At 44.2% G+C, this 16,409-nt stretch overlaps 1 protein-coding gene across 1 annotated transcript; it reads right to left on the bottom strand.

Moving 5' to 3' along the window:
• Window positions 1-9,201: 9,201 nt before the first annotated feature.
• NRAS (NRAS proto-oncogene, GTPase) lies at window positions 9,202-15,947 on the bottom strand. The gene is made up of 6 exons (XM_054026347.1): window positions 15,872-15,947; window positions 15,445-15,571; window positions 13,262-13,440; window positions 12,586-12,745; window positions 10,818-10,941; window positions 9,202-9,999 (listed from the first exon to the last, which is right to left on the bottom strand). The coding sequence occupies exons 2-5, from the start codon at window positions 15,553-15,555 to the stop codon at window positions 10,822-10,824; spliced, it is 570 nt and encodes a 189-aa protein (XP_053882322.1). The 5' UTR covers window positions 15,556-15,571; window positions 15,872-15,947; the 3' UTR covers window positions 9,202-9,999; window positions 10,818-10,821.
• Window positions 15,948-16,409: the final 462 nt, after the last annotated feature.

Here is a 16,409-nt window from a genome sequence, read left to right as displayed (position 1 = left end):
GGGGAGCTCCTCAGAGTGGCTGTACAGAGCTGAGAACTGTCAACATTTAAATAATGGCTTAAGTTTCTTTGAAAATTGAACACCACACCAGCACTCTGGCAGCAGTGACAAATATGGCATAAAAACCTAATCAGAGTTCAGACTTGTCTCACTTGTCTGTGATACTGTGGTTTCAGTGATTCACGCTACTTGGTTTCACGCATAGAGTTCATACGCGTAGACATTGAAGTTACAAAAATTCAAATTGGAATGGAGGTAATTTTTTTTTAAAACAGCAAAGATTCTCAATTCCCCATCAGTTGGACTCTTTAAAACAAGGTTGAATGACTTCCTAAAAGATACTCTAGTTCAACCACAAGTTATTGGGCTTGATGGGGTCACTTATGTAGGAGGGAAAATGAATTCTCTTCACTGCCAGATTCACTGGGTGAAACTCTTTGCCCTGCAATATACAAGAGTCAAACTACATCACAATGGTTCCTTTCTAACATTAAAATCTATTAATCCGGATTGTTTAACATCAGTGTTCTTTTTATTCACTATCATTTCAAATTGTGAAGCATTCTGTGACTACAAACTCCATAGTATTGTTCCTTTTTAACATTTAAGGAACAGTCTAGATTCTGTCCACCACCAAATTGCAGCAACATGATGGCAAAGAGAAACATACACGTGGTCTAATGGTCCTAAAAGAGCACTTGCAACCCACTGGATGCAGAAAACCTGACGCCATAGAATTTATTAACTCAAAGACTGAACAATTGCAAAAGCTATTATAGAACAAGAATTGAAGATGGAATTTTCCCCAGTACAACTGATTTTGCATCAGGGACACTGATCAGCAGAGAATGAACAGGAGGTATGCAAATATTTTTCACACTTGTAGGAAGTGTCCTGTTTCAGGATAGTGGCCACCAAGAATAGTATTGGTCCCTTGTAGCAGTTTCAGTCCCCCATATAGCTCACAGATGTATGTGTGTGGCTACTGCTGATGCTGAGAGACAGTGATGACAATTTGAGGAATTGTTCAAGAAATCTACAATTCTTGCAGAGAAAGGATGGCCAGCACTGTCCAGTGAGCATGCTGCAGTAAAGCGTGGGTACCCTTCCCCAGTTAATGATCCCCAACACATATAAATAACCAAAGATTTCACAGGATTATTCTTTTAAAAAATAATTTTATAAGCAAAATAACTGACTTTAAATTTAAATCAATGAGAGTCTATTGAAAACGGAACATAAAGTAGCCCTTTGATCCAGGATACAGACTCCCGACAGTTCCCATCTATCCCGCAGATTGCACATTACCATTTTCATCTGGGTTTGGCAGTCCAAAGGCATGTGGAGTGTCATGTGAATACAACTGAAACACCAAAGAGCCCAGAAATTACTTGAAACCAAATCTACCCTTTGTAAATACCTGAATTCTATTACAAACAGTAGAATGAACAGTGAGAATAATACATATTGAACTTTCTTAAACATTAGCAGGGGGGGATGTTAAAGCAATATTGTGCTAGTCACCACTTTGCTATCTGGTTAAAGGGATACAAGGGTAGTCAGGATATAAAAATCATGTATTTAAAAAAATATCTTTCCTCTGTTACCATCACTTGAGATTATTAACCAAAGATTACCTTTAAAAAATAATCTCATTTTCTTGGTCTCATTTATGCTGCTTGTGTCTTTGTTTCTCTCAGCTGAGACAGTGAAAGTAGCATTGCGAGTTTCACTTCCAGGCTACTGTGCACTAACAGACAGTGGACGTTCACATTGGAAGACCTCTCAACTGAAAAAAGCAATGAAGAGTCCAGTGGCACCTTATAGACTAACAGACGTATTGGAGCATAAGCTTTCGTGGGTGAATACCCACTTTGTCAGACACGTGACATCAAACAAAGTGGGTATTCACCCACGAAAGCTTATGCTCCAATATGTTTGTTAGTCTATAAGGTGTCACAGGACTCTTTGTTGCTTTTTACAGATCCAGACTAACACGGCTACCCCTCTGATACGCTCTAAACTGACTAACTTAAAAAAAGAAATTACATTAAAATATTGTTTGTATTTGGATTTGTGGCCCCCTCGCTTCCCAACTAGCCTTAAAAAATTCCTGGGTTTGAGTCCCACCCCCACTACACACAGAACTCTTACAAGTGGCCGACGACACACTGACGGAGATTTGGCCACAGCTATGTATATGCAAACCCAATGTAAAATATGTTTTAAAAATAATAAATCAGGTTTTGTAGCTTGACAAATCCCAGCAGACAAAAGCATTAACCAGCAAGATGAGTGCTGTGCTGGTTTCACGCTATATGCTTAGATTTTCCCCATTTAGCTCTCTCCCAAATCAACTCAAAACCAGTAAACACATTACACTCTGTAATGGATGTTGTGCATGGAGGATACAGCAACCTTATTCTTAATGGGTGTTAGAATCAGTCAACTAGCTTGCAGTACCAGAAAGGATTTATGGAGAACAATCAGAACAGCAAACATACAGCTCAGCCATGAAACACTTGGAAGGTAAATATGTTTGCTGCGAGTTTTATTGAGATCACCCCATGGGGTAGCAACATATGCAAAGGAGGAGGGAGAAGAGAAAGAAGAAGAAATGAGAGTGCATAAGGATGAGTCCAGTTTCATCATGACCACACACCTGGTTTAGATTTGATGTTTGTAGTAACAGAGCTATGGTGTCAGTGCTGATGCTAAGAGGAGTGAACCGCTAGAAAGCCCTTAGATAGATCAGACTTATCCTGGCAGGAGATCACCACTGAGCAATATGGAGTATGAGAGCCCATGTACAATGGGTCCGATTCAAAGCCCAGTGAAATCAATGAGAGTCTTTCCATGGACTTTTCTGGGCTTTGGATCAGGACCTAGGAAATGACCTGATGTGACCCAGACAACAGAACCAAGGAGAACAAACAAAACAGAAGAGCAAGGAGAAGAGAAGAAGCCTTCCACCAACAGAGGGACATAGCTCAAGGGCCTGCTCTCATGCTGCAGAGGCAATGGTACAGAATGCAATACTAGGTAAGAGCTAAGCACACAGACGAACTAGCTCCCAAGTGAGTTTGGGCTTGCACTTGACCATCTCATCTACAGTCTCTCCAATTTGCCTGCCACAGACTTTTGCCCAAACATGCATTTCCCTGATCAAGCCTGTCACTCTAAGTCTCTGGACTGGGAGAGAACGAGCCTCCTACAGCAGGTTACCCTGAGTGAACGAGGGAGGGATGTGCTCAGTTTGGCTTATGGCGCTCAGCTGAATAATAGATTAAGGCAGACATTCCTGAGGTGAGAAAAGCACCTGTCACAACACCACTTCAGGTGTTATAACACACAGGGAAGAGGGCTCTTGAGATCTTATGTACTCTGGTGTGGTGTGCCTGAGACCTGAGTGCACTGGGGGCTGTTAGAGTTAATGGCCTTTCTATGAAGGTGATTACAGTTAAATATAGCTAGGAGGCAAAGTACAGTCAGTTGCCTCACACTGGTCTTAGCCACAGTTTTTGAACCACTTTAACAATACTGGTTTAGGAATACATATAGTTAATACGTGCAACCCCTAGTGTGGATGCCGTTATACTGGAGCTTGTTATCGAATTTTAGAATCATAGATTAGAAGGAACCACAAGGGTCATCTAGTCTAGCCCCCTGCCAAGAAGCAGGATTTGTTGGGTCTAAACCATCCAAGACAGATGGCTCCAGCCTCTCTTTGAATACCTCCAGCAAAGGAGCTTCCACTACCTCCCTCGCCAGTCTGTTCCCCTGTCCTACTGTTATTACAATTAAGAAGTTTTTCCCTGAGATTTAATCTAAATTTGCTATGCTGTAGTTTGAACCCATTACCTCTTGTCATGCCTTCTGGGTAGCAAGAGAGAACAACTTTTCTCCATCTTTTTTTATGGCAGCCTTTCAAGTATTTGAAGAGCGCTATCATGTCCCCCCTTTATCTCCTCTTTTCCAAACTAAACATACCCAGTTCCTTCAGCCTTTGGTCATATGGCTTGCAATTCATCCTTTTGATCATCTTTGTCACTCACCTCTGGATCCTTTCCAGTTTCTCTACATCCTTTCTATACATTGTTGACCAAAACTAGACACACTACTCCAGCTGAGGCCTCACCAGCGCCGAGTAGAGCAGTACTATCACCTCCCGTGACTTGGATTCCTCTGTTAATACAACCTAAAACAGCATTTGCTTTTTTTGCAACGGCATCCTACTGCTGACTCATGTTGAGGTTGTGATCCACCACAACTCCCAGGTCCTTCTCCGCAGTGCTACTGCCAAGCCAGTTATCCCCCATTCTGTATTTGTGCATTTGCTTTTTCTTCTATAAATGTAGTACCTTACATTTATCTGTTGAATTTCATTTTGTTGTTTATAGCCTAGTTCTCCAATTTATCAAGATCCCTCTGAATTTTAGCTCTATCCTCCAAAGTGTTGGCAAATCCCCCCCCTCGTTGTGTCATCTACAAATGTGATCAGTATGCTCTTTATTCCTATATCCAGGTCTGTAATAAAGACGTTCCACTTTACTCCGTGCGGATTAGGCCTCAACTGGAGTACTGTGTCCAATTCTGGGTGCCACATTTCAGGAAAGATGTGGACAAATTGGAGAAAGTTCAGAGAAGAACAAAAAAATTTATTAAAGGTCTAGAAAACATGACCTATGAGGGAAGATTGAAAAAATTGGGTTTGTTTAGTCTGGAGAAGAGAAGACCAAGAGGGGACATTATAACAGTTTTCAAGTACATAAAAGGTTGTTACGAGGAGGAGGTAGAAAAATTGTTCTCCATAACCTCTGAGGGTAGGACAAGAAGCAGTTGGCTTAAATTGCAGCAAGGGGGGTTTAGGATGGACATTAGGAAAATCTTCCTGTCATGTAGTTAAGTGCTGGAATAAATTGCCTAGGGAGGCTGTGGAACCTTCCGTCGTTGGAGATTTTTAAGAACCGGTTACACAAACACCTGTCGGGGATGGTCTAGATCAGTAGTTCTCAACCTATTTACCATTGTGGGCTGCATCCACTACTACTTATATGGCCCTGAGGATGTCACATGGACCACAGCTCTGTGCTAATTGGGCCGCAGGTTGAGAAGCACTGGTCTAGATAATACATAGTGCTGCCTTGAGTGCAGGGGACTGGACTAAATGACCTCTCGAGGTCCCTTCCAGTTCTATGATTCTATGTTAACCACCACCGGATCCAGACCAGATCCCTGTGAAACCCCACTTGAGACCTTGCTCCAATTACTAGTTACTCTTTCTTTGCAGTTATCAGTACAGCTTATTCCTGTACACATACACCAGCACACTGGGATATTTGTGGCCACACTAGAGGATTGAACTGCTTTAACTATAGCTGTTTCTAAACTCATATGATACAGAGACTGTGAAGGTCAACCCTTGGGAGAGTCCTACAGAACCTCCCACTGAATCCCCTGTCCAAGGATCCTAGAGTAAAATCCACATTACACAACCCTTGTCCAGTCTCATTAACTTTACAATTTGGTATTTCCCAACAGGAAGGGTTCTACTTAGGGGGGCTATAGAAAAAGTAGATAGAGTTTGCAAGCTCAAACATTAACTCCAGAGCTTCCCAGAAGCTGGAGTCATAGTTAGTGTGTTTTTAACAACAAATAGCATGTGTTACACTGTTTTAACAGGGAGAACACATCTCAGATGCACTTTCAGCTAGTTAACATGCTGCAGACCCAGCCAAATAGGATATTTAATCTTCATATGGTTGAACTCATGACCTTTAAACATCAAATACCAGCTGTAAAGGAACAAGATTTAATACTTTCCTGTGAGTGTGCTCTGACAGCACACTTTCTAAAGAGATCCCTTAAACACTGCACTCGTCCCTTTTCCCACACAGTCTGGCAGAAGAAAATAGTTCACATTTCCAGGTAATCTACAAAATTTGCACAGACCTGGCTAAAAGAATCTTAGCGGCCAGAGACACCTGCCTCTCCTGCACAGGGCATCCCCACGATCTTTCCAGGTGGGTTCTTACTTTCAATAACCTGAGCAGATGCAAGACACAAGACCCAAAGTCCTCACAATAGGGCCACCTCAGAACACAATCATGGTTGCTTAGAGAAAGCAGACAACACATTGTGTCAGACTCACAATTCTCGTGTCCTCCTGCCGACCCCGGACACATAACCAACCACCAGCACAAGGTTTTAGGAATGTTTTTGCAAATCAAGAACTACATCTTGTCACATAAGAAAATGTACACATTTCCAGTTACTGACAGACAAGACAGTAAACGTTTTACTACCAAGGGTTTTCTTGGACCTGTCCCCGTAAGGAGGGACCTGTGACTTCAAACAGTGGGATCAAGAAATCACAAGACAAAAGGACCCCTAGTCAAGAATCCAACATGCAGATCTGAAGCAGCTCTCTCCATAATACTGCCCTTCCCTGCGCACATGTGCGTATCATTGGAAGCTAATGTTTTATGTACAGAGATTTTACTCTGAAATAAGGTATCACTTTCACACCAGCCAAAAGCAAAGTTATTTTAGGAACTACACTTGATTATAATGTCACCAATGATTATTTGGGGGTATACAGTAATTAGAGTAGCATTCCCCTCTGCATTTGAGGAGGAGGAGCAGGCATGTAGCTGATTATGGAAGAATCATTAAAGGGCTAACTTTATCTCTCAACATTTTCTAATTGGAGGAGGAAATCTCAAAGTAAAATCTATGATCCTGCTATCAGCAAGCTGAAACAAAACCCTCACCAGCCGCTATCTGTGTGGGGTCCATGTTAGGGCTCTGAGCTCCCTCTGTCAGTTATACACCAACTGCTCTTCCTAGAGCCAACACACTATCAGGTTGGATGGGATTTGGAACCACACTTTGCTTTGGAATCAACAATGGACTGCATGGCAAAGGCAGGGATACTCCCTACAGCTCTAGACCTAGCTTTTCCACTGTCAACCAGATCTTTACCTTCAGACGGGTTTTTGAGAAGGTGTCTGACTTTAATAAGCCCTGAACAACACTTTGTATAGGCTTCTGTCAGGCCTTTGATTCAATGCCTCAAGTAAGTGTGTGGGATCTGATGAAGTGATTTATCATCCCTAGGAAGATAGTGTCATTGACAGAAGAGCTCTATAATGGAAAGGAAAGCTGCATTTGAGTTAATGGCAGATACACAGCTTGGTTTCCTAGCTCCACAGGAGTTTGGCAAGGCTGTGTTCGGTCATGATTGTTGTTCCGTTTCGGCACTATTGGTTGATGGATAAGCTTGAGGCGGCAGCTGTTGGTGACGTTGAGCTGAACACCACTGCGCTCCGAGATCTTGAATACGGAGATGACATTGTCTTGTTGGCTCAGTCTGGTGCATCTACAGCTGATGGCTGATCTGGTCAGGCGAGAAGTAGCAGGCATTGGTCTGGTTATTAATCCAGATAAAATTAGGTCCCTGGCCATTACCATCAAGCAACCTCCAGCTCCAGATTACAACCAGTTTACTATTAATTTGTTTGGATGAGATACTGAAAAGATGGGAGCTGTCAGATAATTGGGCAGCGTCACTGACAGTGCTGGAGGATGCTTGAAAGATGTGGACACTTGTACAGCAGAACGTGACGTCACATTTCAGGCCCTTCAGTGGCCGCTGTGAGGATATCATAATGTCGAGCTTGCTACAAAGCTGTGGATCCATAGAACCATGGTTATATCAACTCGGTTGTACGGAAGTGAAACATGGGTGCTGAGGAAGGCTGAAGAACATAGGCATGACATTTTCAATTCTCATCGTCTTCATCGGCTGTTCCGTATCAAATAGCAGAACAAGATCAGAAACAAAGACATTTGAAGCTGAACCCAGCAACCACGTCCTTCAGCACTGTTTTTTTTCCAGAAGCTTTCTTGATATGGACATATTATTAGTATGAAAAAACAACTAATTCTGAAGCACATTTACTAAGGAATGCTGCTAGATGGCCAGAGATCATGTGGGTGCCCAAAATTTTAATGGTGTGATAAAATTGCCAGTGATAGACCTAAACTGAACATCCAGCCAGACCACCTTAAGGTCCTATCCAGAGACTGATCCAGGAGGCACTTGATCTGCAAGGAGGCCATGTCCCTTTGGGATTTATCACGATGATGACGACGACGACTGGTTTTGAAATATGCTACTTTAGCTCATCTGGTCACAGAGTCCAATTCCAATGGTACGTTGGCTAGTGAAGGACCCAACATACCACAGGGTTGTATAACTGGGAGAGTATTACAAGAGTGCCCTTACTTGTAAGGCCTAGTTCATGCCAACTAGCAAATGGTATCTTGCTCCAGGAAGAATCTCCATGATTTGTGCAAGGATTCGGTCATACTCTGCTGGGGGTAGAACAAGCACCAAAATCCCATCAGCAAACCAAGAAAACTTCTCTATGCTGATCACTGAATTTCCTTCCTCATTCTGCCAACCCCTGCCACAGATGATTCTGAAGTCAGACATAATCAGAAGCTAGATCAGTATTCTGTGCTATATTTTATCGCTAGCTTCTCCCCCACTTTTGGAGGGACTGCATGCACTGCAGTCTGGAGCAAACACTACACACTGTGCAAGCCAGTCAGAAATCCAAGACTCCTTCCCCATTGAGAATGTCCTCCAGCTACTCTTCTCAGAGATTCATTTGACAGAGGCTTTATTTGAAGTTTGGTGATGAGGCAAATCATTTTAAAATAGAATTGCAAGTTCTAGACAAATCTGAACAATGAATAGTCACCCAAACCGGTAAAATCCACTGGTGTGGTTACCTGTCAAGTAGCAGATCACATATATTTCCAACCAACATTAACAAGAGCAGCTGATTAGTTTGGTCCTACCTGGAGATGAAGGAAGCCCTGGCACAGTGACAAAGCTAGAGGGAATGTACGTGAGTCTACCCACTAAAACAGAACAGAAAATAGATCCATCGCCTTGTGCTCCTTAGACATGGAGAACTCCTCCCACATGTCTACTGGAGCTTCCAGCCGGGAATTTTCTCTAGATGAAGAGGCAGAGTCCAGTAACGCAAATAAATTGACCATGTGCATTTCACAAAGACATGATAATTTACAAGTGCACCAGCTCTCAAGGGAACCTGAATCCTTGATAATTCCTTCAGTTTGACAGTGGGGAAAAGCCCTAAAGCTCCTTTGCAAGCAGGCACTTAATTAACAAAGATCTCTCCTTTTTATTACAGAAAGATAGAGGATCGGAGTAAACGGCATGACACAATGGTGTGCTGTGAGTAGGCTGTGTGGGGCACACAGAGGGCAGATACCAATCTGGAACAGGTAGCAGAGTATTAAGAAACAGTGGCAAAGCCATTTCTGACATTATCTGCCAGTCAGTGATTAGTGACATTTCTCAGTTAGCCCTGCAGGTCTTAATAATAATATAATATATGGAGATACCCTATCTCCTAGAACTGGAAGGGACCCTGAAAGGTCATCGAGTCCAGCCCCCTGACTTCACTAGCAGGACCAAGTACTGATTTTTGCCCCAGATCCCTAAGTGGCCCCCTCAAGGATTGAACTCACAACCCTGGGTTTAGCAGGCCAATGCTCAAACCACTGAGCTACCCCTCCCTGCCTGAGCTATTCCTCCCCAGGTCTTAATCTGATACAAAGGAAACAAACATCACTTCTAGCATCTACTCTAGAGGTAAAAATGTTGTCATCTTTTTCACAGTATTCGGTGTTTAAAGTTCGCTTTTCTTGTGACCAGTTTTCTGTTTGAACCTACCCAGGAAAAAAAAGAAAAAGGAAATCCCAAGTGCATCAACAGACGCGGCTTTCTCTGCTCAGTTAGCCGAGCAAGGAGGTAGCTGTTCAGAGATGTTCTCTTCAGATGGAGCACAGAAAAGGACTTTATACTGCTTGGCTGGCACCAGGGTATCATCGTGAGATGCTTTACAGTGGCATCAAGACTTGTCCTCCAGCTACATCTGAACCAGGTATTCTTGGTGGCTAAAAGGGAAAAGCATCTTTGATTAGCTTTTATACTATTTCATGATGGACATGTGATATGACAGGGTGTCTGTGTAACGAGTACTGGGGTAACCTACCCACTTTATTCAGCAGGGCAATGCTTTCAGAACAGCTGTTGGAAAGAATCTAACCCTCCATCACAGCGTTCTTCATTTGTTTGAATTACTGCAGTTTTGTTTGAGCTGCTCAAGAATGGCACATGGCTCTCCCTCTGTTGCCTGTGAAGATGCAATTACAAACCCCCCTTTCCCCCCAGAGCTGTGCTTCCCATGTTAGCTGTACAGACGCAGGTCACAAGCAAAAGCTAATTTTAGAGCTATGAAGATCATGGGTGGCATTGGTGTGAGAATAAGGAAATATGAAGTGTGTGCTGGGCTTCTCTGGATTAAACCAGTGTTTCCCAAAGAACAGAGGCAGCTGGCAAGGGGACACAAAGACGGGAATTGCCATTACATGCATCCGACGAAGTGGGCATTCATCCACGAAAGCTTATGTTCCAATACATCTGTCAGTCTTAAAGGTGCCACAGGACTCTCTGTTGCTTTTTACAGATCCAGACTAACACGGCTACCCCTCTGATACATGAACAGACTATTCACTTTCAAACTTTGCTCCTAATTGATGAAACAAACTTCAGAGAAGTAACTGGTTCTAGGTCTGGTTAAATCTATGGGACATCAACCAACAGGTTCTACAATATAGCAAAGGCTGTGGCAACTGGTCCATTATAATCTACTTTTGCCAAGGCTTATAGATGCATTCATATGAGTTAAATGAAAGATTTAATCTCAGCTTACCTCATCACATCACAATGCATGACAATCCCATACAGCCTTGATTCCCATCTTCACTACTGTTGAGCTTTTTCATCCGGTATTGGCGGATCTCTCTCACCAATGTGTAAAAAGCGTCTTCGACACCCTGAATGCAAAGAGTCCTGGTCAGGTATTCTCTCCCCCTGGTGCTTGGACATCACTTTGCACTCCATCCATCATTTTACTATTCCGCCAAAGTATTCTTTGACATACTTACTCAAAATGCATTCCTCTTTCCAGGGCAGCTCCTAGCCAACCGGGAGCCAGGAGCATCAGGGGCCAACTTATCCCACAATTCATTGCAGCAGGGAACCAATACTATACGCCCACATTTCCCACAATTACATTCTTGACTTTGATAATTTTCCCTCTGAGAAAACCGTAAACAAGCAGCCGCCTTCTAACGATGGAGGCAATGGCTGACTGTAGCTATAGGAGGAGGTAGGTTTCTGAAGCTTATGTCCTCAGTAGGAAATGGGGTTATTTCTTGGCAAATTGCCTCCCTGTTCAAGTTTCATTTTCAGACTATTTCTTAGCAATTTATTGCCCCTTTCCAGATTCATTCTGAAAAACGATGTGGATAGAGCAATGACTTGGGGGAGCTTACTGAACAGAGGGTGATAAGTGAAGAATGCTCTCTATATAAACACACACGCTCTGAGGACATGTCACGGACTTCGCTTCAACACTGGCCTTAATTAGAAGCCAAGGGAAACGTGGCAGTTTGGGACAAAATCTCATAAGAACAGCATTTGCTCTTACTACAAACTACTCCAGAAGAGAGGGATGGCTGAACTCTCATCTGGTTGGTAAGGACTTGGCATTTTTAGAATTCAGCTACTGAGGCCATCAATGTGAGCCTGAGAAGTCACTGAGGTGTTGATATCGTCCAGAGCAAAAGAAATTAAATAAAGACAGAAAATATCATATTGCCTCTATATAAATCAATGGTACGCCCACATCTTGAGTAGTGCATGCAGATGTGGTCCCCCAGCTCAAAAAAGTTATATTGGAATTGGAAAAGGTTCAGAAAAGGGCAACAAAAATTATTAGGGGTACAGAACAGCTGCCACATGAGGAGATTAATAAGACGGACTTTTCAGCTTGGAAGAGACATGACTAAAGGGGGATAGGATAAAGGTCTATAAAATCATGACTGGTGTGGAGAAAGTAAATAAGGAAGTGTTATTTACTCCTTCTTGTAACACAAGAGCTAGGGTCATCCAATGAAATTAATATGCAACAGGTTTAAAACAAACAAAATGAAGTGTTTTTTTCACACAACATACAGTCAACCTGTGGAACTCCTTGCCAGAGGATGTTGTGAAGGCCAAGACTATAACAGGGTTCAAAAAAGAACTAGATAAGGATAGGTCCATCAATGGTTATTAGCCAGGATGGACAGGGATGGTGTCCCTAACCTCTGTATGCCAGAAGCTGTGAATGGGCAACAGGGGCTGGATCACTGGGATAATTACCTGTTCTGTTAATTCCCTCTGGGGCACCTGGCATTGGCCACTGTTGGAAGACTGGATACTGGGCTAGATGGACCTCTGGTCTGACCCAGTATGGCCATTCTTATGTTCTTAAAGTTCTACTCTGCATGTTCCGGTTGAACTCAAAGGTAAAAACGGGAAAGTGATTTACACATCTCCATCTCCACCCCCTGGCCATCAGTACCACACAGAATCCAGGCTGCTACCATATTTATAGCACCAAGGAGAGAAATGGAAGAATGGAAGCTCGTCACCTGTCTTGTTTTGGCTGACGTCTCAATGAAGGGGATCCCATAGCTCTTAGCTAGTTCTTGAGCCTGTTTTGTATCCACTGTCCTTGTGGGCAAGTCGCACTTGTTTCCCACTAGCACCATTGGCACATCATCTGAATCTTTCACTCTCTTAATCTGCTCTCTGGAGAAAGAATACATTAAAAACCAGCTTTTCTTGTACAAAAACTGAGTTTTAAACTGACATCTTATTACAAACCAGACATTAGTGCTGGAAAGGACCTCACAGAACTTAGCCCCTAGCCCATTAACCAATATGTCCCTCTCCTTACCCCATCAGTGCATCCACCTTGATGTGCTCCCCCTTCGCTACTATTTCAGGTGTCTTGTCCTGTATGCTACGCCACTGAAATACCACCTAATCTTCAACACGCTATCTTGGTGGCTGTTCCATTCTCCATTTGTGGACAATTTATGTACCACTCTAAAACACTGAGTCTGATTTTAAAAGGCATTTTGAAACCCAGTATGGAATTTTTCCAGCATTTATTATTTGAAGATCATTGATTGTCTTGCAAGTTTGGTCTCCACTAATTCCAGTGGTGAATAATGTTCAATGCCAGTTGAAGATTGCGCCACTCCAGCCTTCCCCCTCCAAAATAAAACTAGGAAAAACTTCCTCCCGTAGAGCAGAACGTACCTGTAGAGATTGATATCAGCAAATGATTTGCTGTTATTAATGGCAAAGACACAGAGGAAGCCTTCACCAGTTCTCATGTACTGGTCTCGCATAGCACTGTACTCCTCCTGCCCTGCAGTATCCAGAATGTCTAGCAAACAGGTCTCACCATCAATAACTACCTGTTTCCGATATGAATCCTGAGGGAGATACAAAGACAACTTTGAAAACAAAGACAAGACTTAGTGCTGCTGCTGCAATCCCTTACTTCAGACTCTATTAGTGAGTGTCTTAAAGGCACCTCCTAGTCTAAAGCTTAAAACTGGCAGCAGTGCCATGTCTTGCCCCACTTTCTCTTGAACTCTAACTGAGGAAGCATTTCAAGTGCAGGGTATATTACTAGTGACCTTAACACAGCATGGACTTTTGTGACAAAAAGGCCTTTCACCTCTGGAAAGGCAAAATACTGGCTTCTACTGCACTGTTGCTGTAGGGGGAGGAGGAACCTCTGCTGTGATTCATTGAATATATCTACAGGAAGTTATAAAACTGTAGATCAGCAAAGGAAACCCGAATATCTTACAAAACAGCCCCCATGATGTACCTCTGTACCATGCATCAAGGAGAATATGCCCCTAGATACAGTGGACTCTATAATCCCCAAACAGAATCCCAGAAAGAAGAAGTTAATATTGAGCATGACTCAGAAGAGGTTTCTCCAGTTTATGTCCTTTTTAGAAGAAGCAAGTGTCCAACATTTGGAGGTTGCTTTATATACTTACATCTATTTTTATTTTTTATGCATGTCTCACCTCTAAAAACAAATAATTCAATGCTATTTACCTCATAAAACATTACTCAAATGATACAACTAATGATAATTTTACTGCATTAACTATAGGATCATCCTGGTCAGACCAGCACCAAATAAAGCCCCATTAAGTCATCGACAGCCTGTCCTGGGAACCAAATCAAACCAGCCGTGTAGGACACAGGAATGTGCTTCCCCCGGATTTATGACCCTACTCATAGTTACTTTTATTAGTTGTACCACTGTAGCAACTAGGAGATTTAGTCATGGACCAAGATGCCATTGTGCTAGGGGCCGTACAAACACAGAACAAAAAGGTTTCAGAGCAGCAGCCGTGTTAGTCTGTATCCGCAAAAAGAAATTTGGTAGTACTCCTGTTCTTTTTACAGAACAAAAAGGTGGTCTCTTCCCCCACAGAACTTACTCAACTGACAGAGCAATGGAGAGGATGCCCCCCCTTTCAGCAAAATAGTAATGATGAAAATACATGTAGTGATTGATTACACATACAGGCAAATAAAGGATACATGAATATGGGATGAAATGCACACAGGTGCCTACCTGTACTGTAGTGCACTCAATAGTTGTGTCTCAAAATAGTCCTTCAAAAGAGGCTCAAACTACAACCACTTATATTTGAACCACTTATACAGACAACACCCATTGTTTGCCTCATGATAGATATATTAGTTTCCCAAATAGTTTCATAATCAGACAGCACTCTCCCTTGTCCTTTCCCTCTCTGTGGGACAAACTGGAGGAGATGACAATCTACGCTGTAAAGCATCATGTACAGAAACAAATAAGCTGTACATTAAGGTACATGCAACTGACCCGCTTCAGCTCAAATGGCCATAGTCTGGTTTACCTGGAGTAGTGGACCTTCAAAATAAACTTTTTGTAGATCTGAACATGAAGACCAATAACAACTGTGAACTTCTCAACTTGGAAGTCCAGCATGCTGTCAGCACTTAGCTGGGTTGTACAATGTGGCATTGCGTGGGAAGCCCAAGTAATAAATCTGTGTATATGTTACAGTGGAGAAGGGTGAATGAAACCTGTTGCACTGAAGTGCATTACAGCCTAAGTCAGCCCCACCTGGAGAGCTCGGCGAGGGATTGTACTACTGCACTAGTTTACAGGAACTACAAATGCGTTTGAACCTTGTTAGTTATTTCTGAGCCATGCCACTTCCCTGAATGGGTTCAGAAGCTGCAGTGCAAACACAGCCCACCTGCAAAAAGTGACCGAACGTCAAATCAGCCCGAAGAATAAATACGTCTGTTTCAGGAGCATTGTACAGACCAAGCTTTGCCTCCATGCGCCCAGCCTGCCACGCCCAGCCTGCCACCCCCAGCGGGGCAGCGAGCGCCCGCCCGCAGCAGGGACTCACCTCTATGGTCGGATCGTACTCGTCCACGAAGTGGTTCTGGATGAGCTGAATGGTCAGGGCGCTTTTGCCAACGCCACCAGCTCCCACCACCACCAGCTTGTACTCGGTCATCGCCCTGCCCGGGAACCTGCGGTCACAGCACACGCGTCAGTGGGGCGAAGGCCCCGGCCCCGCTCCCCCCGAGACACGGGGCGGCGGGGGAGAGCCGGGCCTCGGACCCCCACCCCAGGGGGCGGGGGCAAAGGCCAGCCCGCCCCCCCCCTCCCAGACACGGCGGGGCCTTGGCCCCAGTTCGGACAGAGCCCTGCGGGGCCCCGAACCCCCCAACCCAGGCTCGGGATGCCGGTCCCGCGCGGTCCGGACCAGTGACAGCCCCGGGCCCAGCCAGTCCGGAGCGGGGCGGGGCACGGCCCAGGGAGCCTCTCACCTTGCGAACCGACAGGCTCCGCGGGGCCCGAGAAAGCGGAACGCCCCTGCGAAGTGGGTCCGTCCTTCCGGCTCCCAGCCCTGACGTCATCAGGCGGGGCCGGAAGGGCAGCACGCCGCTCGGCGCCCCATGGCCCAGGCGCAGCGGAAGCTGTAGAGCCCCTGGGGGCGGGGCCCAGCCGGCCCAGGGGGGCGGGGCTCCTGGCTGAGGAGCGTTGCAGGGCCTGGCGCGAGGGCAGGTCTATTGCCGGGTGTGCAGGCGGGGACTGCATCAGACAGCACCGGCGTTAAACAGCCCCACTTCGTGTGAACGCCCCGGTGCTGGTGAGAGGCTCCAACCCCTCCTTCATAAGTCCAGCAGGCACTGCTGGACACTGATGCAGAAATAAGAGGGCTAACTGAGCATTAGGCTTGGGAATTAAGATACCTTGAGCACAGAATGGGTACGTTGAGACAAAACTGGAGGCATTTTTTTTTTCAAAATCAGTAAAACTTTATTCTATTTCCATTCTTTGCCATTAACAGAAAATTGGAGAAAG

This window comes from Malaclemys terrapin, chromosome 4 (genome assembly GCF_027887155.1).
Source record: "Malaclemys terrapin pileata isolate rMalTer1 chromosome 4, rMalTer1.hap1, whole genome shotgun sequence".
NCBI lineage: Eukaryota > Metazoa > Chordata > Testudines > Emydidae > Malaclemys > Malaclemys terrapin.
The sequence above is the reverse complement of the archived record's forward strand: the minus strand, read 5'-3'. Positions and strand labels throughout refer to the sequence as shown.